At 39.0% G+C, this 26,195-nt stretch overlaps 1 protein-coding gene across 1 annotated transcript; it reads left to right on the top strand.

Annotated features, from left to right (window-relative positions):
• The first annotated feature begins 565 nt into the window (after nt 1–565).
• LOC124276967 lies at nt 566–11,439 on the top strand. Its single transcript, XM_046712620.1, has 7 exons — nt 566–681; nt 1,321–1,513; nt 4,629–4,819; nt 6,480–6,734; nt 9,290–9,398; nt 10,359–10,471; nt 11,241–11,439. Exons 2-6 carry the CDS (start codon nt 1,348–1,350, stop codon nt 10,379–10,381), a joined length of 744 nt encoding a protein of 247 aa, XP_046568576.1. The 5' UTR covers nt 566–681; nt 1,321–1,347; the 3' UTR covers nt 10,382–10,471; nt 11,241–11,439.
• Nucleotides 11,440–26,195: the final 14,756 nt, after the last annotated feature.

Genomic DNA, 26,195 nt, shown 5'->3' with positions numbered 1-26,195 from the left:
CGCCTTTTTACGACAAACATGGGTTACTGATGACCAATTCTAACGCGGATCATCACAGATCTAAATGACCAGTTAGTTTACAAGTTTTCATTTTAATGAAAGTAACATTTTCATATGTATGTTAATTACTTAAAATTATTGGTTAAATTGTCAGTCAACGGAGTGGGTGAACGGATGGACAATATTGATATGTAATTAATTACTTAACATTGTGTGAGTATATTGTCAGACAGCTTGGAGTGGATGAACGGATGGACAATATTGATATGTGTTAATTACTTAACATTGTGTGAGAATATTGTCTGTCAACGGAGTGGATGAACGGATGAGACAATATTGATATGTGTTAATTACTTAACATTGTGTGAGAAATATTGTCTGTCAACGGAAGTGGATGAACGGATGGACAATATTGATATGAGTTAATTACTTAACATTATTGTGAGTATATTGTCAGACAACAGGTGAATGAACGGATGGACAATATTGATATGTGTTAATTACTAAACATTGTGTGAGTATATTGTCAGTCAACGGGTGGATGAACGGATGGACAGCTAGAGTCAGCTCATTACCTACTGTGAAGAACTCTTTAACAAATCAGCGTCTGTCAACCTGTGTCAAAACATTGATGAAGAAAGCATAGAGCGGAGTAAAGACGACTGCATTCTGGATATACAGGTTAAGAGAAGTATACACTTCCATTTGTGGTTCAGTCATTAAATCCCTCATCTTTCCAAGAAATGATTAATATGGATTTCGAGAGCACATTGTGACTAGGTGCGTTGTGTTTTATTCAAAAGGCATCATTCGTGGTTAATAGAATCACTACATGATTCAAAGCAGTTTAGATTCCATTCAGGTTGAGAAAACATGAGGTTTTATTGCGAAAAGCAATGATTTTGTAATACAAATCAGGAAAATGACCGAAAAAAGCATTTGTCCTCAAGTTGTGGATCAGTGATCTACTGGAGATCTGAAACTTAGTACGTACACACATACAGTTTTGTTTTGACCTTTTTGAACACGCTTGGTCGCTTTTATTCGAAAAGTTACTTACAAGTCGTATTTACCCAGAATGTCCTTTTGTTCAAAACCAAAGCATTGCTGCTATAAGAACGCTTTCTGTAGGTATAATAATAATAATATTTTGGGATAGCCTTGGGTTAAAGCGTTCGCTTGTCATTCAGAAGACCTGGGTTTGATTCCCAACATGAGTACAATGTGTGAAGGCCATTTCTGGTGTTCCCAGCCGTGATATTGCTGGGATATAGCTAAAGCTTACAAAGCTAACTCAGTCACCCAATATTTGTACTACAGTTGATCGGCGACACTACCTTCTCGGACATGGCGGTGGCGACAGCGACGGAACAATGTGGGAGGAAGGTGATGATGAACGCCACAGCTGCTGCTAAATCTCCTGCAGCCAATGGAACCACAGCGAGTCAGTGGGAGCAGTTTCAGAAGGTCTCCTGCATCTACGAATGTAGTCACAGAGGAACATGTGTAGAAGGTAAGACTTACCTTGATGAGTCATTATGTGTTGCAGCATTGGAACCAATTTGCGTCCATATATTGGATATTGTTACTGAAAAGAGGAAGACCATGTCTTACACTTTGCAACAATTCTCGTCACGTTGCATATTGCGTAGAACTGATGGCATTTCTCCATGATGCGAATGTGCTGATGGGCGAAACTCCGACATTGCTATGATCTCTGATTTGTCATCATTGTATCGATAATTTGGGGATACGTTGAAGCAAATGACGTTTTATTCAGTATTTATAGCCTTATAGTACAAATTACACAATTGCTACAATTAAATGCACGTGGCGATGGTGACATTTCTTGTATTAAAATACATGTTTCAGAAAATTGCAATAAATTTGATACTTACATAAATATTCTTAGAGTTTACCAGACTGGACAATATTTGTTTATCTCTTACAGGTGTTGATATGAATGATAAATACTTGCTTTGTAAAAATGACCAGGGTGGCCACATGAATACATGCAAACATTTGTTGCGGGTACAGCAACGTGCAGTACACTTGGTCAAAGTAATTGTGACTATGTGTCCCAGTCCACCAGCTGTGAATGGGTGCACCTCTTAAGGATGCAGACCGCAATAACGGTGGCGCGAAAGAGTGGCTACCAAGGAGGTTGTAGCGATCCCAGGAAGTAATTGATAATACGATTATTGCCAAATGTAACTTTAAAAAACATACTAGGCGTCATTAATAAGGGTCAAATGATATATAGCACATGTAAAGAAAGGTTTCTCAGGAATAAAAGAACGAAGAGTGTCATGATAATGTTTAATGTGTTTACAAACGTTCAAACAGTATTAGCAAACATCAGTTGTATAGGCCAACACCTCAAAATGAAAGTAACAAACATGAAGCACTCGCGGGATTGGTCAGTCAATATCTTGTGTACCCTCCTCGCGCGTCCAAGACACAGGTGCACCTTGTTTTCATGTTTATCAAGTTCATAATAAAGCTTGCGGAATCGCATTCCATTCTTCTACTAGAGCTCTGTGAAGTCCTGAGAGATTCACTGGTGTTGTATGACGTGAGTTCACCCAAGGCATGCTCAATGGGGTTGAGGTCTGGCGAGCTCTACACCCCGCTGCCTAAGGAGTTCCGTGAACTTAGAGGCCTAGCGTTGTTGTCGTCTTGCAGTAAGAGGGTCGACCATTAAAGTCATGCATAGCTTGCAGGAATGGTACTGCTATAGGAGCCAGATCAAAGTCATTCTGTGGTCTAGTCAATAGAACATTAACTAAGGTCGGGAGTTTGGTCATCGTCCGCGATGTATCAAAGGATTTACTTGATGTTACATATACACTCTTCAAAAAGAAAGAAACGGATGAGCCATTTCAGAAGAATTTGTTGCATTAGTTTAAGAGCAATTATTTCATGTACTTTCAACGGTAAAAAGGTGAAAATTCACGTCTGTAGACAACGAGTTTGCCAACACAACAGTGCAGCAGTTTATTGTTGTGTTACTGTTTACTTGAGTCCACAAGATAGCGTCAAAGTCGGTACTTTGTGTGGCCACCATCGGCAGCAATTACTGCTCGGCACCGTCTCGGCACAGACTTGATAAGTCGACGAAGTTACTCTTATGGAATTCTTCCCCACTGTTCCTGCAATGTGATGGCCAGGTGCGGATGTGTCTGAGCGTGTTTTGATGTTGACGTACACATCGATCGAGTTTACCCCATAGGTGTTCTATTGGGTTTAAATATCCTGTTCGGGAAGGCCATAGCAAGATTTTGACGTTAGAACTGTCAAAGTTGCGGACCGAGAGGCGTGCTGTTTGTGAAGTAGCGTTGTCCTGCGGAAACAACTCCCTCTGTCGGTCCATAATCGGAAGCATGTGACGTGCAAGGTTGATGTACCGATTTGTTGTCAAATTTCCCAGAATCACCACTAAATCAGATCGTTGTGTGTTGGATAGTTCTCTCCACACCATGACATTTCCGCCATCGAATCTGTCGACCCATTGAATGCAATTAGGGACAAAACGTCTTCTATCTCGCCGGTGAAGAAAAAATCGTGATTCATCACTGAACCAAACTCGCCTCTAGTTCCTAGGGTTCCAGTTCCAGACTCTACGACACCACCGCGAGCGATTACGCGTATGGAAGGTTATCAAAACAGGGGCGACAACTGGCCTTCTTGGTCGAATTCCCACTTCACGCAATCGATTCCTGACAGTTTGGTTGGAAATTCTTCCACGGCTGTGGCAAGACGATGATGCAAGCGAGCAGCCCGAATGGAGCGGTCTTGGGCTTAGGTGGTGACTCTTGGACGGTCCATTCTCGGGCGATCTTTGGCGGAAATGGTCTGCAGGAAACGATCCAAAGGCGAGATATGGTGCTCTGAAGAACGTTGAAATGTCGGGCAACTGCAGACTGCGACTTTCCCAGATTCAACGCCGTCTATAGCGATGTTTTGACTGGCGGCCTCAGTCGTGGCATGACAATTTCCTCTTTTTCATGCAAAAACGAATGACGAAATTAAACACGTTTGTCTTTTTAGAGTAATCGATACCGCATGCTTTTTCGCTTACTTACACGTGCATTTTGCTTTGAATGTTTTTCTTGGTGACGTTTTGGCGAATATTTCTGCAAAGGCTTCTAAAGCAAAGGGAAAAGTTGAAATTGCCGCGTTTTGGCGCTGAATGATTGTATATTTATATAGTTCTTCCCGCAGATACATAGGTCCAATTTTCTCAGAATCACCTATTCGTTTCTTTATTTGAAGGATGTATTTGGTAAACTAGGAAATCGAGATTAATACTTACAATTGTATTCGCTTAACTCCAACTCCCATTTCATTCAGGCCGTAAGTCAGTTGAGTTCAATATCAATAAACCCTCTCGCACATACCAACATGGCTCCATTATAACGTAACTGTTGACTGTCAAGTGCGAATCATGCCTGTCATCATTTGGTGTTCAGAGGAGAAAATCTTTACTTCTTTCTAAAGTCACCTCATTTTTAAGGTATTGTTCATGTTTTGTCATATTACTGGAACGGTATGCAGAATATTTGTACATAGCATTTGTAGCTTGTCTTCTCGTCTATTAATTGACTTTGAGAATGTTTCTCAACCAGGTGAATGTCAGTGTGAGGCTGGATATGGAGCGTCGGATTGCTCTGTAGATATCACCGAACCACCGAGAACATTTGGGCTGAAAGAGGACGGCGTCTGTGATGTCACCTCCCGCACCTGCAACGTCAGCCACATGCTAACAGAGCATATCGTGCAGAACGGTTTCAGCAATTGTCGCACTAGATCCTTTGAGGTATGTTGTGTGTCATTATGTATGTATGTGTGCGTGCGTTGTTTGTTTGTTTGTTTTAAACATATTTTATTCATGAGAAAAGGATTGGGTACAAGTTATACAACTTAGAACACCCTCTCCGTAGTATTTACATAGTATTATTTACATTCATTCTACAAGATGGACAGAGAAGAACAGAGCAGAAATATGTGAAAAAGAGGAACAATTGCAACATTTAAGAAAATCGTTTTGAATGACAAATATATGTTTGAACAATTTTAAATATGTTTTGATTTATGTGAACAGTCAGATCTGCATTGCCATGTAATAGTAACTCATAGGTTATATCCACATTTGTAATACTGCGTAAATTAGTCATCATGATAGTTCTCTGTACTGTATATAATTGACAGTCAAATAAGTAATGATAAGAATTTTCACAAACATTTCCACAAGAACAACTTGGGTTATCTCTTAAACCAGCACGGAATAGATCATAATTCAACTGACTACAGGTGTAACGTAGTTTTGTAAGGATGATGTTAGTGATTCTCGGTCCAGAATCAAAGTATTGAGGAGCAGTTTTATGTTTTATAACAATATTCGATATAAAAGAATTCAATGACTCGCTTTTTCTCACTTCAACTGGAAGTTCATTCCACATTCTAATTGTGGATGAAAAATAAGAATCATGGGAAAATTTTAATCGCGAGAAAGGAAGTGAGATATCATCAGAGTTGCGAAGATTATAGCTACATTTAGATGCTACGTCCCCAGGAACAAGATCAATAAGGTACGATGGTGCCATATTATTCTGTATTTTGTAAAAAAGGCGAAGTTTACGCTTTCTCCTACGTTCTGCTAAAGATTCCCAACCAGTTTCATAATACAGATGTTCATGATGAGTATATTTAGGTAAACCTGTAACAATTCTTTGCTGCTTCTAATTGCAGTTGTTCTAATTTATTTGCTTGATATTTAGCACATCCATCCCATACTTCACGCATATTCAAAATGGGGTCTTATGAACATTACGTAAATTCTATTCAATACAGAGCGTGGTAATAAAAATTTGAGTTTACGTAGAGAAGATATCATTTTTGAAGTTATTTTTACAATATTATCAATATGGTCAGACCATTTACAATCTTTTGAAAATGTTAATCCCAAATGTTTATGATTATTAACTGTTTTGACACAAACCCCGTTAAAGTACAGATTTAGTGCATCAACATTCTTTTGCAAGGAGAAAAAGATTGCCTCAGTTTTATCAGGATTGTATGTTATAAGCCACCGCTTTACCCAAGCCCGCAGCCTTTCCAAGTTTGAATTCAAATCTCTTTCAATGAATAGACGATCATGAGAAGATGACCCAAGAGACGAATCATCAGCAAATAATCGTGTCAAGCAGATTAAATCATCAGCAATATCATTGACATAAACAAGAAATAAGAAAGGACCGCGTGCGTTCGTGCGTGTGTGTGTGTGTGTGTGTGTATATATATATATATATATGTATATATACACTATTACTGTTTACTGTTGGTTCGTTTTCATTTAATAATAATAATTCATTTATATAGCGCCTAGTATCCATCTGACTAGTTGCACACTGGACATTTACACATTTCAAGACGTGAATCTATACGGAATATATACGTTATACATTGGCTGTTGACAGATCGACTACAACAATAGTGTAACTTATGGTGAAGCGTTACCCCAGGCACTGGAAGTGGAAAGCATTGCTGAAGGCGTCTGCTCCCTGCCTGCAGCACCTCTTGTAATGAGCGCTTCCAACACCGTTGCCCGTGGTTACCTAGTGTCAGTCTCCAATGATGGAAAAGCATACAGTGATGAAAGTGCCGTCGTCATCTTCAACTCATCATGTCAGGAGTGTGACGTTGCTAACAACGTTGTCACATGCAGATTTGTGGTAAATAACATACCTTTCCATATACATAAACTGTACTATGAATATCTAGGTCAGTTGGTTACATAAGTGGAAATGAATTAGCTATCCGACGAATACTGTGCGATATCACATCATAGTTATTTTGCTTAAAATCACATATTTCATTCACAAGGAAAATCAGTGACCGCCGCCATATAGCCGGAATATTGGTGAATGCCGCGTTAAACAACAACCAAACCAATGCTACAAGAAACACATCACCATAAATGGAAAGCACAACTGGTGCCCACTTCTTGTAAAGTATGTCATCCCCCTTTATTATCTCCGCAACGCATTTGCGGTGTGTGTGTTGTTTAGTCCGTGTGTCCGTCCGTGCAAATTCGTCTGTTCCGGAGCAGAACATAAAAACCGTTTAATATTCCTTCACCGAACATGGCACATTGATAAATCTGATGGTGAACTGGTGCCCTTTGGTAGTTTTGGATTTCTGAATAAAATAATGTTTGCGTTTCCATGGCAACAAGTTTGACTTCGACTGAAATTGGTGATAGTGCTCTTTTCAGGAGCAGAACATTAAAACGAATACCACTCTATTTCCAGTATCAACATTACTGAGGTACATCAAACCGTGGAAGCACTCAGGCAGTATGTTGTTGATGCAAGCATGCTAGTATATGAATAGTTTATATATACTATCCAACAAAGGAAACGCACAGGCAGTTTGTATTTTTAAAAATCTATTAATTACCTATTCTGTTCAAACAATCGTCAAAATATGTAACAAAAGTGTTGATAGCATGATTTTACATAATTGCACTAGTAAGAGAATCGGCTTTACCTGACGCAACGCGACAGAAATCACCTTGAAATTGTGCAGCAAAGAGCATGCACTATCTGGCTATAAAAATCCAGATTACTTCCGGAAGTCGGCATTCGTTTTGAAGGAGTTTCAAGGTCAAATCACTATGCCACGTCTTGACGCTGCGACACCGAACATCCCCATTGAAAGAATGCACGCTGCACGCTGGAGATTAACAGTCTTCTGTTACCAGGCGTCTGAATGTTAGTCTGAGCACGATATCACGGCTTGCACGTTACAACTAAACAAATGACCGTCCCCGTACAGGCAGACCTCGAGTCACCACTGCAGCCCAGTCGTGGTCGTAATGCCACGGGTGAGAGCACAGCAGCCAGGTGCCTGGACTTCGTAGGATACCCGGTCAAACTGTACGGGACAGGTTGAGAGAGATTGGAATGAGAGCCAGGAGACCCGACGTCGGGACCGTGCTACGTCGTCACCATCGCGCTCAACGCCTCCGTTATCTAAAATTATCCACTTGGTTGTATAGACATAACCTTCTTCTAAACTGCTGTAAACATTCATGTACTAAACGCTGTTTGTGAACGAGTTATACATGTTTGAAAATACAACATTTTCGCAACAGATTTTTTGGGTTATGCGTTTCTTTTTTGAATAATATATGTATGTTTTCGTAAGATCAATGTGAAGAACAACGTAACTTTTGACATAGCCATAACCGGTTGACATATTCTTCAAGAGTATTTTACCATTACGAAGGATATTGATGACTTTGTTTTCTTGTGCATCTGGTATCGATGAGGAGTTGCAGCTCTTGACATATGATTTTCTCAGTTAACTTCTGATGATACTGACCTTAACCCTACGTTAGCTTGTTGTTATGTGCTCGCATATTCGGAATATTATTCCAGCGGATACCATAGTCGCCCTTTACGACAAGCCTGGGTTGTTGGGTTACAGGTATAAGCTGGGTTTACATATCATTCCTCATGAATAAAGTCAAAAAGTCTAATACTTAAGATTTTCAGTAGGTTGGGACTTTCAATTAAATTATTATTATCTAGCATCACTCATGTAGTTTGCAAAACTGAAGGGATTTAGTTCAAACAGAATTTAGTCAAAGTCAAAGAGTGTTTTCAGTCTCACGCCATCTCGAGACTTAAAAAGAATGAAAAAATTGAACATACCTTTTGATGTTGAAAGTTCAATTTGCACATGCTTTCTTACCTTGTCAAAGTTACATCTCTTGAGACACGTAGAATTTACTTATAGAATATTAACTTGGAAAAAGTGTCATAACACTACATACCGTTTGATGATTGAATGTCTCAATTTGCTTCTTCTAACCATTGCTTTGGGATTATCATGACATTTGAAAATTAATACAAACAGATGTTGCTGCCAATCAAGTGGTGCTAGTCCAACTGAGAGGAAGTTGAATATCACCTGGTTTCAACTTCTGTATTCTATAAATTTATGTTTCAGTACACGAGTCTTATTCCTTCAATGTGACTTTTTGGTACATCTGCAGACGTTGCAAAGAAATATCTTCTCAACTCTTCCTTACTACTTCAGCTTTGAACTTTAAATGCCTCCTATTTGTTTAAATATGTATAATTTATCTGTCTAGTTTGCATTTCATATGCCGATTCTGTATAGATTAGCCATGTTCTTCTGCATCATGTCACGTATGGCAAATGTGATGCTGACCAGCTGATGTGATGCAAATGTTATTTTATCCATTGTTCTGATTCAGAGCCAGGCCTGTAAGAGTGGAGACGTCTGTGTCTCCTCTGGTCATCCTCATCCACTTGACAGCTGTCACGTGTGTTCAGATGGCCAATGGGTACCAAGTACTGCGTTTGGTAAGCCGGAAGTGCATTTTAATGACAAATTGATAAAAGTTTTTGAGTGTTGAGTGTCATATGTGCGTACTGCAACTGATGGAAAACCATCACCGACGAAAACATATCTTATGGTGTGTGTGTGCGAGTGCGCGTGTGCGTGTGTGTGCGCGTGCGTGCTTGCGTGCGTGCGTGCGTGTGTGTGTGTGTGTGTGTGTGTGTGTGTGTGTGTGTGTGTGTGTGTGTGTGTGTGTGTGTGTTTGGTTCATCAGAATCAGAACTGACGCCTCTGTCACGATACAGGATCAGATCATGAAACACCACCCATAAACCCATACGGTCCAGAAGTACGAACGATAGCAGCACACTTGGATTCATATAGGTACAATGTCTTATTTTTTTCATATTCACTTGAAAGGTTTGTTGGCCCAGAGAGCGCGAACCTTAGACAACTTACACCAAATCTGTTGAGCATCTTTAATATCATCACGTGAACCAGATTTGTTTAAGTCCTTAATTTCCTGAGAAAAAAAAAGAAAAGGTCAGAAATCAAAAGCATTTCGTAACAAATGGAATCAGCTTGTTTTGCGGAACAAAGCAAAAGTCTAAATCGTGTAGGACATAAAGATTATGCATGTATTTTGTCTTGTCATAGAATTATGAAACCAAATACTCTAATGTTGAAATATGAAAAGATTTCCAATTGACTCATTTTGAATGCATGGCAATTCTCTTTTTTAATATTTTTGTTCTTGCACTTGAGAAACGTGGTCCTACTGCTGTTGGATCAATATTAGCAGCTTGTATCATGATGCTGGATCATGATAAATATAGCCTAACGAGAATTTCCCGAGGAGGTATCTTATTATGAGACTCCCACATAGAACGGGTTAATATAACACAGGATAATCGAATCTGACTTGATTTTTATGTAAGTAGACATCAACTAAGGCCTAATGTGTCGTACTCTTCTTGTTTCAGATGGTGAGTTGCCAACCGGATAACAATATGTTGATTATTGCGTGTTGTTTTTGTGGAGCACTAGTAATTGGCCTATTGATTGGGTTGGCCTTGATGATCCGTTCACATTCGAGGTAAAAATTAATTTATCAAGCCTTACTTCGGAGATGGATGTTATGTGGTGTTGACGGACCCTTTACGAACTTATTCTTTTCTTACTAAGGTACGAATCGATCAATCATATGTAAATATCGTGAAGAGTGGGTGAGATGGTTTGTGTGCTTATTTCCTAACGCCGCACTCCTCAAATGTGAACAGCCAGGTGTTCGATGAAGGCGGTGTATAATGTCCGAGTCTGGACTAGACAATCTAGTGATTGACATCCTGAAACAGTGATCGCCATGCACAATTTTTAATGGTTTGTTACGACTATAACGCGGCTCTTCGCGAGTCGTTTTGATTATGATGGGTTTCATTTAGTGTCAGTGTCAGCCAGACTACCCTCTTATACATCAAGAAGAGTAATGTACACTTCAAATCTATCGTAGAGTACTAGACACATGAAGGAATGTAAGAATTATCAACCATCAAAGACCAAGCTTCTATCTTTAAAATAAGGAATCAAGTTGAGTTTTGAGTGGTGGGAAGTTTGTCCAATTTACCCAGCAGTCAGCAAAGGTTAGCCAGGTTGACATTGATGAATACTTTCAGAATGTATACGGGCATATATCTTCAGAAACGTTTGATGTTTTGACACACGAGATGCTTTCTGTTAGTGTCAATTACCAGTATTATGGGGTGATAATGTGTGTGTATAGCCCAATCTATGTTCAAAACGCTCCAACTTATAAAATCAAATACTTCTAAATTCACATTTTGATTGCAGTGTTTCATCTGTTTCAGATCTCCGAACGCATGTACTAAACAAAGGCAAGAAAACACGAAATACAAGTCCTGAATACCCATTGAGGCGGATGTTCATTCAACATATCTTCTGTAATGATGCTAAATGATAGTTTATGCCATTTATTTGAAGTGGAATGTGTTTGTGAAATTAATACAATCTGTAAAATCTAATGCAATAAATATGTATTATGAGGTATTATTCTTAGATGTTACGTCGAAAATATAATGTTGAATATAATTTGTAACCTGGTCCTAGAGCCCTGAAGTACTGAATACCCTCTCTCACTCATATTTGTCTTCATATACATTCTACCCTACAGCTTTACCTTGCAATGTGGGAAATGTTTCAGTTATCGAACCATATCGAACCAATGGTGAAGGCTGCCTTTTGCGTTCCGCTCACGGTTTCACACATACAGGTTTTATTAAATAGAAGCCACAAAACTGTTTCCTCACCCATAAGAAATCTCTGCTAAAAGCAGAGTTGATTACACACTTGTGACTATATCATGAGGATAGATTTCTTTCAGCAGTATTACAGCTGTGCGATGTTGTTTGTAAAAGATCGAGTCAGGATGATCACACAATCAGTGATTGTCACCTTGCGATACGATGACAGAGCATGTGTTTATGAATTGAATCACTATGAAATAGTGATGATACCAGGTGTTCGCCAAAAGGTGAGCATATCCTGCCCCACCGGTGGCATGCGTCATAAACATATGCTAAGTCTAGTCAATTGTTCACCTGAAATAATTCGGGAACATATGGTAAGTCAAAACAGGGAATTGCATATTTTGTCACTGGTGCATCAAATATGGAAATTTCCTCCACATGTCTACCATAAAACTTCTTTAAAGCTTTACTGAGGTCTTGAATGTTGTAATCTTGATAAAACAACTTCTGAGCAAGAGTGGCATGAGGCTCTTTGAAGTCCTGATAAAAAGAGCACGCTCGATAGTACCTCAAAAGTCGTGAAATGTAAACACCAAAGGCTGGAGCTGCTGGAATATTGCTCGACATAAAAGGGAAGTCGACTACTGAAAAGTTGAAATCATTCCTTTTGTCTTCCTTTTAGTTTATGCACAAAGCGAGAGTGATTGTGATGTGGTGTTAAATTTTCGAACAAACCTGCCACTCTTCCGCACCACCTATAACACCGCCATAAGTATAATGTTTGAACCATGTGACATCAATTCCATTCCGTAAACATCGTTCAATATTGGTTTCCAAATAGCTCATGCACATGCATGCTATCCTTGCGACTAAGTCGACGGCGTTTAACCACAGCACTGATTGGTGCTCACACTATCAACCTTTGGTTTTAACTGACCATACGCGGTTACTAACAGACTTGATTCCATCTACATTTCGCCTCTGTGACATGAACACAATATATTGAAATACCTTTGATTTAACAAAATGCGCGCTGATATTTTCACAGCTTTTGACCAAATAAATAGCAGCTAATTCCCCCTCATATGCATAGTGTGATATTAATTCTACGTTGAAAAAAGATTTTGCTGTGTGAACACTCGAGTCGGCAAACTCATACCACTCATAAAATAATTGAATAATAATCACAGCCCACTAAGGTGAACCTGAAGGTCACACACACACACACACACACAAACACACACCTGGGCCGGAAAGGAACTCCAAAAGGAGGGTGGGGCTTAAGGGTTCAACAGTCGATTAGGTCACACAAAGGTCACACATACGTGACGTCATCAAAACAAAATGGCCGACCAAAAAATCCTAACACCACACCACACCCCCACACCCACACCCTTACAACACGTGACTACGTTGTCAATCAAGGGGAGAGTCAAAGAACTACATTTTGGAAATTGCTCAGGTGCGGCACTATCTTCATCAGTCGACGAACTTCAACAAATACACCTTTAAACCTTTAAAAACACATATCATATCATCTGATTTTTAATCGATCTAAACTACGGTATGAGGGAAAAAAGCGTTCCATCATCACCCCGTGTTTGATCCCAGGAAGGATTTGACGATGCTGTCAACACCAATCACTCAGTCATGTCCCGAACATTTTGAAACTAGTACCTGTATTCGCATCAAATTTTTAGTTTAGACAATTCCAACGATCTATATACCTGATTAGAACAGTAACAATAAGGTTAACGAGTATCAATCTTCGCCTGAAGAACAATTCATCTTTCTTGAAGTATAACTTACTAGATGCGACCTGACCTTTGTGTCAGTTGTCTGCCCTTACTGTACGTAACTCGCCGGAAGGGGACGGGGTAATAACGTCAACCAGTACGTGAACTTGTGTTGAGACAGCTCCTTAAACAGATAGAGAGGTTTGACCGCCGCGGGTCTGCGGCTGATCGGACAATGATAGTGGCAGACACTAGACCAAAAACTATACATGATTATAAAAGTCTGCGACAAGGAGCAGTGTAGATGACATTCTAGCTGTGCACAGAGAGGCGGAATTGTCACACAGAGTTCGAGGACATGATAGGCAATACGGCTGTGCCAACGCTGAATGTGGTGAAACTTTCATTCTGGCTTTCCATTTTAGTTCCGGGACATGCTTAAATTGCTTATTCTGTAATAATAACGGTCGTTCTCAAAGGTATTATATCCAAATATGAAGAAATTTTACGTATGTTGTGTCTGCATATACGCACCTAAAACTTCTGTTTTCAAATCGACCCTCAAGACCCATGTTGGCCGCTTAGATATAAACCGACACAATTCCTCCACTTGTTTCATGGATCGTAGCATTTTATGGACGAACTACATGCAAGTCGTCAACCTTACGTCATTAAGGGGAATATCACGTTTAGGGTATCGCAAGCTTACTTTAGGCTACAACTTCATTGTGTATTTGCGCAGTGTTACTCTTTATCTTGACCTTACACTTCTCATGGCTTTAATTGAAAATAGATCACAGCTACTGCTTTCAACCTGCTCTAATTAACGTCTCACTATTTTACATGCAGACTGCTTGTAGAACTGGTCGTTATCGGTAATTTCAGATCAGTGAAGCCGCAGGTGAATTCAGTTGTTTAAATTCTATTTTCAAAGTTTAGATTTTAATTAGGAGCCAAATAAGGCTGAACGACTGAATAACGCTGTCAAAGACGGAATCACACAATGCCAACGTTGGTGATCGTTGAAACTAATTTACGTAGTCCCGTCACGATACCAATTTAAGTTGTGTTTTATTGGCACAGATGTTAAATGTACGTGATAGAAGTACATTATTCTCACGAGTGTCCAAGTACGACCCATTTCTGGTGTCCCCCGCCGTGATGTTGCTGGAATATTGCTAAAAGCGGCGTAAAACCAAACTCAATCATTCAGCCAGTCCAAGTACGATCCATCAGCTGTTCTTAAGAAACATGACCCGGAAACGAATGTCATGATGTTCAACATACACTAAACACCAAAAGAAACGTTACCCTCCTTTCTTAATGAGGGAGGTTGTGATGTGTGGACGTCCACTTCTTGGTCCTGTCTACGGTAATCCCAGTCTGTCTGAAGCCCTGAATAAGTCTTATAACCGTGATACGGTGGCAACCGAGGGCGTTGGCAACAGCATTGTATGTCGACCCCATCTGCACCATCCCAATGGCTCTTTCTCTCCCTGCAGCTGTTAATCGTGGCATATTTCCCGTACTTGTGTATCAGATCATGTCTTGTAAGCTCTCTTTATACCCTATGGAATCATTCTACATGTGAAATGGATGTAAATACTGCTTGAACATTGCTGCGTTTTGGCGATTGATATAGTTATGTGTAAACAGAAATTGGAAAAATGTTACTTTGCAAGCAAAAATGTTAACAAAGATAATTTAGATGTTCCTAAACATTTTTTCACAATATCAAAGACACGTTTCACTTGTTTTCACTCATGCAAATCAGCAAAAAATGTTTTAAAAGACTGAAATCATAGCAATGATTAGTTTTCAATTCTACGCTCTACAACAGTTGTTTCTTGTTTTAATAGTTGGAAAAAAGGTGACTTTAAATGATTGGTTTATCATTGTCCCAAAGCAGAATTTTATTTCAACCTTTCTTTTGGACTTATAAATCACTATTATTGGTTTATTTCGGAATGGACGAATATAGGACAATTTAACTCTTCTGAAAAAGATGCATTTCACCAAAATATGAATGCATTTAAGAATTTGTTTTCGTGATTTGCATAAAGCTGTGTTGTTAAGCTTTCTTGTCAACTAAAACTTCCTAAAATATCTTTGATAGTTTTTCAGTAATTCATAAAGGTAGGAGGGTAACGTTTCTTTTGGCGTCTAGTGTATATTAGTGCTTTCTCTGCATGTACGAAATGCAAGTAATTTGCTATGGGATGCATGTTGCAATGTCAGTTGATAATATACACAGCTGTACTGAATTTCCGGATATTCAGTCATAACATATCAACATCAGTTTTGTTTGTTTGTTTACTGATGACTGCCACACCCAACAACATTATATCTATGTGGTTGTAGATATTAGTCTCTGGGCCAGACAATCCAATCTCCGCAAGTGATATATGATGCCGTGTATGAACCGAGCATAACCACCTGATGCCGTTAGTGGCCACAAAAACATGGGTTACTGAAGATGAAAATAACTCTTAACTTCACGTGTATATCAGTACTTGAGATCAGTGGTGAGAGTATCAAGTCTCATTGTGCACGATGATTCACATTAGTGTGTTAGTGTTGTCTAACGCCTCTTTGAACAGTTACATCATGTGTGGCGAGATCTCGAGGGAGGCAGGTCACCGCTGAATCCGTGATTGTGAACGCACGGATTCTGGCTCACCTGAAGAAGGTAACTCTGTACTTTCTGCGCCTTAGACTACTGGGTCAGCATACATTCACAATGGTCTGAGGCAATAAGGCATTATGAAACTTTGAGTAAAATTATATTACTTCATCAAAAGAACATGACTGATGACGGAGCTCATTCTACGAATCTGAAAACATCATAGGCATGTGTTTATGAGCCACCATAAAGCGTATTCTGAATTTCATCGATGGATTCCGTTATAAATATGTCTAAGTCTAAGTGTTCATCCTAATCATTAGGACAAAATAACGAATGTGATTGAACATGTTGAACATGTCATACAACACAATTCTAGTTACTTATATCAAACGTTTGGTATGTTAGTTATGTGCAGGCAAGAAAGATCTTTCTACGTTAAAGTTCCAGTTATGCTGATCAACCAGTTCATCTGACAAAGTTCTTCTTGTCATATCCAATTAATCCCACGTAGAGATGATACAAATATTCACAACAATGTCATGGCACTCTATTTCTTCATTCATCAGGGAAATTAACTTGTTTCTATGTCGATGACAAGTCTTCATGAGCTTCATTACTTCAACTGCTACTATAATTTCATCCGTGTTTGTCTCTGACACTGGTGTGCAGCCCAACGTAACAACGTATTGCCCATGCATCTAATCCCCCCACTTCAGGAGAATGAGATCACGGCCAGGTTCTTACTTTACAGTTTCCATGGCATTGGAACACTGCACTGAATGCTTTGAACATTCCTCTGTCGCCGCCAGTCAGTCGTGAAGTCTTTATTGTTATTAACTGTGATGTATTATTGAGCATGACTGAATAGCGTGTGTTGGGGAATATCGAATTATTTAGGCATGTTGGTTATCGCAAATGAAAGGTTTGTTCTAGGAAGAGTTATTTGTTTGGCTGGTTTGTTAAACAACGGATAAACGTGTTCTTAGGCTAAATATATAAACGTGTTGAACATGAGGTTAACGCCATGGAAACAGTTCCAGAAATTGTTGAGTTAAAATGAATTGTGTTCTCTATAATTTCTTAATACATATCGTTTTCAGTGATTATGTTTAAACAGATGGAAGGACTGAAATGAATAAATAATATGTGTTAATTAAAAGAGTTTGGAATCTCTGTATCTGTACGTCATTCTACTTCCATTGCCTACTTACAGTCGTTGTGTGGTCAGGATTAGAAACTATTCATTGTGACATCCTGTTGGGATATCGGTCGACGCGGGCAACATGAAGATGGCGAAACACTGTGTGAACATAGTCATGTGTCATCTTTGTTACATCCGTTTAATTATTCTCCTGAATAGGTCTGGGTAGTTCGACTTACACGTGCTATTCGCGGATAGTTGTTGCCCAGCCCCCATGCACAAAGGTAGTTCACCAGGTTGTGCATGTGATTTGTATAACTAGGTGTTACAGGAACGGTTTCCAAGGTTCTGGTGGAAAATGTCTGTGGCCAAAGTTAATCGTGACTACTTTATTTTATATTTATGTCTCTAACTGTGGTAAATCACGTGATCACTCGAAATACGTGAACGTGAACGGGAGAAAACAAGTGATTACGAGAACTGTATGGTCAGGTTTTAAGTTCGTAACCAAGAACTCCGTGTAGCGTTGCCAACATACAAAGAAGGTGGTCTAAAAGTACCAGCTACACTTGAAACAATTAAGTCCCAAAAAATATCATGGATCGGCAGATTATTCGTACATGACTCAAAATTATTTAACCGTTTATATACTTCAAAGCCATTGAATAAACTAAACCCCATAGATATGGGACCATTGTGTCTGAAGACACATTATATTCCAAAACTCATCAGCCCATTCTGGAAAGATGTATTTGAAGCCTGGTCAGAATTACAAGGACAAAGTAAATATGAAAATGACCATCTCAGCAGACAGTACATATGGGCAAAAACAATAGGGAGAAAACCAGTAGTATATGACCACTACCTACAATCCAATGTAAAATGTATAAATAACTTCCAAATATGACAATACATTTCTTTCTTATAAAGAATTCGTAGAACTGTATGGGGTTAAAACAAATTTCCTTGAATATTCAGAATTATCATCTTCATTGAAAACATATTCAAAACAGGTTTCGTTCAAATTAATATTCAGAAAGATTGACCTTTTATTCCTCATAATTTGGAAATACTATTTCAAGCTAAGAAAGGATGTAGCATATTTTGAAACCGGCTTCTTCACAAGCAAGTTATAAACCAAAAACTGCCTTATCAAAGTAAGTGGGAAAAAGAATTGAGCATAGATATCACACTTAATCTATGAAAAATACATAATTTTATACCATTTCGAGCATCTTATAGTGCTAGTCACAGATGGCTTCAATACCCTATTCTCCATAGGATCCTCACAACAAATAAAGATTTATACAAATACAAATTAATAGAATCACCACTTTGTACATTTTGTGATGATGAAATAGAATCGATCATCCATCTACTATATGAACGCAAATATTTCAAAATGCTGTAGCAAGATCTAAAATGGATTGAAAAAGAAACAGACACCCATTTGAAATTTAACGCAGAAACCATTATTCTCGGAGTCAAAGAGAGAAGAAATGATGTACTGAATTTCATTTTCATATTAACTAAAGAATACATTTATTCGAGAAAAGTAGCAAACAGTGTACCTTCTCGGGCTGGTCTGAAACCAAAATTGAATTACAATTACCAATTACATAAATTTAATATGTTTACATAGATAATGGCTGTAATTTGACTTGCTATATAATACAAAATTATGCCGACCTGTTAAACGTATATGAAATGCTGTAACCAGATCAAAAAGAAATAAAGTGATAAACAAACAAAAAAGAACTCCATAGCGTTTCCAGGTGCTAAACTTCAAAGACATAAACATCTGTCAAACTATTAGTTTGGAGCTTTGAAAAGTTGCACAAAACCCTAAAGTCTCAAATAGCTATGCCATTAACTGTATGAAACTAGGATCTGTAAGAGAAACCTATTACATAATGGAAATTATATATTAATGAACTGCAAAATTCCTTTCTGATATTTCTTCTCTGTTAATGTTTCACTGTTGTCATTATCACAACAGAAGTAATGTGCGTATCTCTCAACATGCCCGCTTCCACTTACACCACTTGTTTGAGCTCTTTGTGGATCTCTGAATATGGTATCAATCGAGCAACCAGTTGCTTCCTCATTCATTCAAACATACACAGGACCAAGTAACAAACAGTAACATCTTTTAATGTCTTTAGTAAGTTTCGACGATGACCTTGAAATCTGGGAAGGTGATTTCGGGAAGACGTTCTTTCCACTACACCACGGAGGTAGTTGTGAGTGTTTCTGACTTTGTATCGGTCCTTGGACTACCTACAGGAGCACCCGAGGACATCATGGCTTTATGAAGTCCTGTGCCTCCATCGGCTACTCAATACAATCTGGTTGTCAAAGATAAACTTTACGTAATGTCCTTGAAATTGATTGAGAATGGGGCGAACATTCGAACCAAATCACGTCGACACACACACACAATCAAGCCCGGATCATTGACTGGTTTTATATCAAACAGCATCACATGGTTAATGCAGCTGAATATCACGTTAATGTGCCCTATATGACACTTCCAATTGTTTGAGGCTGTAGCTGTGACGTAAGACCATTGCCTTTGTCTCATATTGATCAATGATAATCTTAATGATATTTCTGTTCCCGGGTTCATGATCAAATAATGTTTCAACAGTTTTCGCATGTCTCCGATACATGATCGTTGTGATGTTGACTCAGCTTTATGTCACGAGTTGTGATTGAGTGCTGCAATAACCTTTTATACACAATAGAGGCTTTCATCTGTAGAAGAGGAATACTGTTTGTAATGTGAACTTGACCATGAATCGTTAGCACATCGATGGGAGGCTATGTGGTTAAGCATTTCATCCACAAACTTCACTAAAACTTTCCATGTTGTCTTTAAGGGTGGGGGGTGGGGTTCACACACACACACACACACACACACACACACACACACACACACACACACACACACACACACACACACACACACTTCAAACGGGGCGTTCCGAGGTGTTCATCAAGTCCTGACACAGGAACTTCACAGACTCTTGTTCACAAACCTTCACACAAGGTCTTCACACAACCTTCGCCTCGTGTTTTTCACAGCTGATAAAGATCTGCACAGTTTACACTGGGATTTTTAAAGTATTCACGTGAATATCTGAGCAACTTCCTTTCTGGTTTTCTTCCACTAGTTTCACATACATCACTTCATGCGGGGATTTAACACAGTAGTCACACAAGCTCTTCATATAGGGGTTTCATATAATATCCACATAGGCTCTTCACACAGGTTCTGACAGACTTCATATTCTTCATACAGGCTCTAAATTCAGGTATTTCACACAGCCTTCAAACAGGCACTGAGTTAGGTAATATTCACATAGGCCCTTCACACAGCGTCTTATGACAGCATTCACACACCCTTTATGTTCTTCACACAGGCTCTGAATTCAGTATTCACACAGTTTTCACACATGCTTAGTGTTAGTGGACTACTATAAGAGTAATTACCACTTGCGTGTCATTGTTGTTGGACTCCGCCATGACGATGATGTAATTTCTGAACTATCTATTCATATTTCAAGTATTTACCCTTCATCTTCAGCTATCCAGCATGCCACAGGTCATGGGTATCTGCATCCAAAACAATTTAGAGAAGTCATCAATACGTGTATATCCGTTAGAATTACAAATAGCTGATGTCAATTAGTGAAAACATAGTTTTGAGACAACCTGAAAAAGACGGGATTTCACTTTTTGTGCTCATCCTGTTAAAACATCCAAGATCTAAGACTAATTTGTTCAACGGTTCTTTGGCGCTAATCTGCCTCACCGTGGCTCAGGTAATAGGCTTAGTGTCGGACCATATATAGACCTTCTAATATCCGATGTCGGGTTTTAAGTCGTGAGTTGTGATATCTCCAGTTGCTTTGATGTATTTACTCGAGCTGACTGCGCAAAGGAACTACCAATACTGTGCGTTGAAGTTAGAACATCTAACTGTGCTTGTAGCATTTCTTTAGTTGCTTGCTTAACACCAGCCTCTGCAATAGACCAGATATATTACATACGGTCTTGCACCGTGTGTTGAGCTTTAATGTGATTTGAACATATTTGCATCCATTGAGGGATTGGGAACAGCTTATGTGAACACCGATTCCATATAACATACCATGTAATTCAGTGAGTGAGTGAGTTATTATTTAACGTCACATCGGCAATATTGCAGCCATATCGTAACAAAAAACATATTTGAATATATGTATATTATACAAACCTGTCGACGAAGGACAGTTAAACAGCTAGAAAATCACAATTAGAATTAAAACTAGCGTGGAAAGTTAAAACTAATAGCACTATTTGGACAATAAAATATAAAAAACAGGCTATAGATCGCCAACAACTGAAGGTAGATCACCATACTAGGACCCATGGGGACTTACATTACTTTTGCTACCTGCATGGAGCCTAGCTGGATTTACACCATCCCTGGCGGCTTTAGGATCATTTAGCCGAAATTTAAAAGAACAAAAATACTACGTTTAAAAACTTGGTACGTGAAAAGTTTACCTTGAAAGTTTTCGGGACTTACGTACCCTCTCAGGAGGACAATAATTTTACGCTACTTCAACCCCCTTGAGGATACAGCTACTAACAATCGAAGTTGATAATCTGAAACTACCAATTATAAAACCATATCTTTTTACAAAACATATATCAAAATTCATTTAACAAGTCGATCTCTTTTAAAAAATCAATGATTAAATGATAATTAACTTTATTAAAAAGTTCCTTTACTGTTTTGATATTGAAATATTTATCCCTTATGATGGAGAATTCAACACAGTTCCATGTAATTCAGAGTGTACCGTTAGAACATATATGTATACAGCAGTTTCCAAACATGAATAGATAAGTATGGCGATAGCTAATACATGTACGTGTAATGTGTAGTTTTAATTTCCTTTATCAAAATCTATCGAATCTGCCTGTTTATGTCACGAATCAGTGGAATGTAGAATGTCTAGACTAGCGACATATCTGTTGCCAGAAAGTATACAGTCTAGTTAAACCCTTGTAATAGAAGCACACGTTATTGCGGAATGCAGTACAAGTTTGACAAGGAAATTAAATAATCTTCAGGAAGTCAACAAAAAAAAGCAATCTTCATACTGATGACCACAGGAGCAGTATGCGTTCTCAGGGACGTATCTTTCAGATTTATGGCGTTTAGATCACTTTTGCCGATTCGTAGGCGGGTATGTATAATCTGTCAAAAACGACGTCCGTACTATAAATCGAAACATATGCAAGGTTTGGTTTTCATCTTTGATGTGTGGAAAAAACGGCTGTCTCTAAGTAGACGCTTGGTCCCTGCGAATTCCGTATCTAGTTCCGGTTGTGTCGAACATCGGATAGACCGTTGTTTGAATATGTTTGGACCAGACTTATCAATGGTTGATGTCATGGGCAGGTGTCCAGTTTGCTGGGTCACGATGACACGCAATCAACCGTGTCACCAAGCCTGACCACCCACTAATGCAAAATACCCACGTTGATGGTGGTCATAAAACATGTAATTAGTACCTGATCAACGCTTAGGTGAATCCTGGCTATCCAGGTCTGCTCAATGTAACATAACCATTTAATACACACACATAGAAATACACATACGCACAAGCACACGCAAACACACACAAACACCCACAAATACACATACACATACGTGTATCGGCTGATAGACAGCACTGGACCTGTTTTTCATGAGCACAAAGCTAGACTTCTTACAGCGAATTGCGATACCTAAGACGACGCCATAGTTTCGCGTTAACAATATTGTGATGTGAAGGTATGAAGATCAGATCTGTGTTGTATGATGCCTTAGATACAGCATCCTTGGCGGGACGGAGTTGGTTGTGTGTGGTGATTTGGTGTTCGAAGTAAATAATTAAAGTTATGCTCCATTAATCCCCGAGTTTCCCATCAATCAGCTGTATCCATCCGAAAATGAAGCCATCCATCTCCAGTAGTTGGCTCGCATTGCTGGAAAGATTGTCTTCATCCTTCACGCGTGTACAAGCAGACAAACCATGAGCAGCAATACTGGCGAGCAATAAGATTGGTGGTGATCTTCCATCAAAAAAGGAATGTCTAAAAAGTGCATGTAACTTGCGATCTAGATATTGACAGTGATCTTGAATATACTGAATGCAATTCAAATAGCAAAACGAAAAGGAATTTTTAAATGATTATCGTTAGAACCTAAACTGTCGTTAGTAAGTTAACAATAATCAAAGCAAATGTATCTTGCCGAACATGTTTTCTGACAACGGCTTCTTGATAAAACATTCAGTGTCATTGCAAGGCAGACACAATCGAACATTCCCTTCGTATTGCTTCTGTAGTGTATCATTAATGTAAGCGTCTCTATTGGAGACACCAACCCTCCAGTAGCTGGTACCTGAGACTGCCACATTTACTGATAAATTCATAAAGACAATATATGTTGTCATCAGACATGGATCTATACCAATGTTTGTTGGTTCGGATCTGTAGGAAATATACCCATGTTTGTTGGTTCGGATCTGTCGGAACTATACCCATGTTTGTTGATTCGGATCTGTCGGATCTATACCCATGTTTGTTGGTTCGGATCTGTCGGAACTATACCCATGTTTGTTGATTCGGATCTGTCGGATCTATACCCATGTTTGTTGATTCGGATCTGTCGGATCTATACCCATGTTTGTTGATTCGGATCTGTCGGATCTATACCCATGTTTGTTGATTTGGATCTGTCGGATCTATACCCATGTTTGTTGATTCGGATCTGTCGGATCTATACCAATGTTTGTTGGTTCAATCAGAATGGACAATGTACAAGATCTGTATCACTTCAGTCTTGCCCCCACACATCAAGCTGAAAGGTCGTGGTGTTGTTCAAGCGGCGTTCATCAGAATCCATTCTGTCCCTCCCGACAGGATACAAGGACGGTCGTTACGCTTTGTTTTTTAACTTTAACCATGGGTAAAGGTATTAATGCATTAGAAAGGTGTTTTTCCTCACTATACATTAGAAACATTCCTTAACACTGATTCCCTCACTCATGAAATACTTGTGTGAAGACTATGGATGGTACAAGGGACAAATATATGTGGCATTGTGTTTGGACGAACACTACCAGGGAAATAGGTATACTTGGTCTTATTGTGAAGTATTTGCAATTTCCCCTAATTCATGAGTGTATTGTGTATTTGTTACTTATTCATCTAACCGAAAGTGTTGACACTTCTGCACGTAAGACGTTAACCTTTCTACATTATACCTACAGATAAATATTAGATTTTGATTGGTCTATCGCATCCCACATTGATTGAAACTGTCATTTGTCACTAATGTATCGATGTCAGCCCACACCTGCTGACCTGCTCCTGTCTGTGATAGGCTCCTGGGGGAAATGTGTCGTGATGGAATCAAAATCCCTTCCACACACACATGGTCAACTCTACTGCTATTCCTACAGCAGACTGTTGGGTCCTTCATAGCTGTTAGAAATCCACTTTGAATTACAACACAGCATTTTAAGATAATTACTTCACCTTGTCCACTCTCTGCTCCACTGAAGGAATGAAATACCACTCGCATGGGTCCGACTGGAAAATAATTCATTCATTATAAACGGTTTAATATGAAGACCATGGTTTGGGGGATTAATGCAGTCCAGGATTATACTGATATATGAATCCGTGATAGCTACGACAAATCTACACGCGTGAACTCTTTAGTTTATGTTTTGACTTGGGCGTGTGTATAAATATTTTCAAAAGTATTAACTTCATACAGCTGAATGTATCTGGGCCGACCGTGATGCTTCATATCTTGCTAAATCTGAGTGCAGTGACAATCTATACTTCTCTGGCTTCCTGTAAATCCTGGTATATATAGCATGTTTTGTACTCCTGTCTTTATATCACCTGAAGAAGGGGCAAGAAGTAGCCTAGAAACGTCTTGTTATACAATAAAGAAGAAGTTGTCATCCATATACTCGTCTTATATAGTGACAATCTTATTACCAATTCAAAAGGCTTTGACATTTGCAATAAGCTCCACGAAACCCTTGCCACATCCTCAGGTAATCTGCTAAAAGCAGAATACCCATATTCCTCGTATTATGATGTAGAGGATGGATGTCGTCCACGCTCTTCTGGTTGCATGTATCTCGTACTTACAGGAATAATGTGTCTGTCGCACCCCTGAGAATCAGAAATTTTCTTTTTTGTTCCATTATCATACATCCGAGTTATATGACCAGCTGCTTTCAATACCCTGTGACACGTCCCAATGTCGCCACTCCGAATTTTATTGAGAGGATCGTCTGAGTGATAAGTTTTCCCATCAAGTCAATAATATACAGGCGAAAGATACCAACCCATTGGTGAAGGGAGCATCCCTTGTGTAATAGTGTCTGAACCATGTTTAATGCTCAACATTAGAATGCATCTTAGTGTGACCTCAGTATAACAATCAAACAGCCCAACTACTAGATTAACCTTTTCCTTGCCACGCAATGAATTATAACTGAAAAGACGAAACAAGTGTCCTAAGACAACACTTGCTGCTGAACACACAATCTGGGAACATGTCTTGGTGACATAAGTGCACATGTGTAACACACAAAATATACACATGTCACAACAAGCAACACATCCGTTCCATAATCATGGGGTACCTGCTACATGCAGAGTCCGCTGTAAGATCTAAACCAAAAGCATGTGTCTTGAATCAATATCAACCAGTGATGACACCATGTGTTAGCTGAGCAATGTATACTCGCTCCTGCTGACCGGGACCTGCCTGGGGAATGTGTCGTGACTGAATTGGAGTCTATACATATACTTCGGCCGCTGCATTGCAAGAGGACTGCACAAATAGACACATATATACGTTTTGAGTGTGAATGGCATATGTATATACCTGTGTTCTTGTCAATCAAAAATGGAATTTTCTTTTGAATAACATTGTGTTTGTTGCGGGTGTCAAGAGTGGGTGAAGATATACTCACCTTTTC

Source organism: Haliotis rubra, unplaced genomic scaffold (genome assembly GCF_003918875.1).
Source record: "Haliotis rubra isolate DU_JTF1 unplaced genomic scaffold, ASM391887v1 Scf216, whole genome shotgun sequence".
Lineage (NCBI taxonomy): Eukaryota > Metazoa > Mollusca > Gastropoda > Lepetellida > Haliotidae > Haliotis > Haliotis rubra.
This window is presented reverse-complemented; position numbering and strand designations above follow the sequence as displayed.

Coding starts and splice junctions, on each gene's coding strand:
- LOC124276967 (XM_046712620.1), top strand. CDS start 1,348: ATGGCGGTGGCGACAGCGACGGAACAATGTGGGAGGAAGGTGATGATG. Junction 4,820..6,479: donor GTCGCACTAGATCCTTTGAG/GTATGTTGTGTG, acceptor GGCTGTTGACAG/ATCGACTACAACAATAGTGT. Junction 9,399..10,358: donor GGTACCAAGTACTGCGTTTG/GTAAGCCGGAAG, acceptor TTCTTGTTTCAG/ATGGTGAGTTGCCAACCGGA.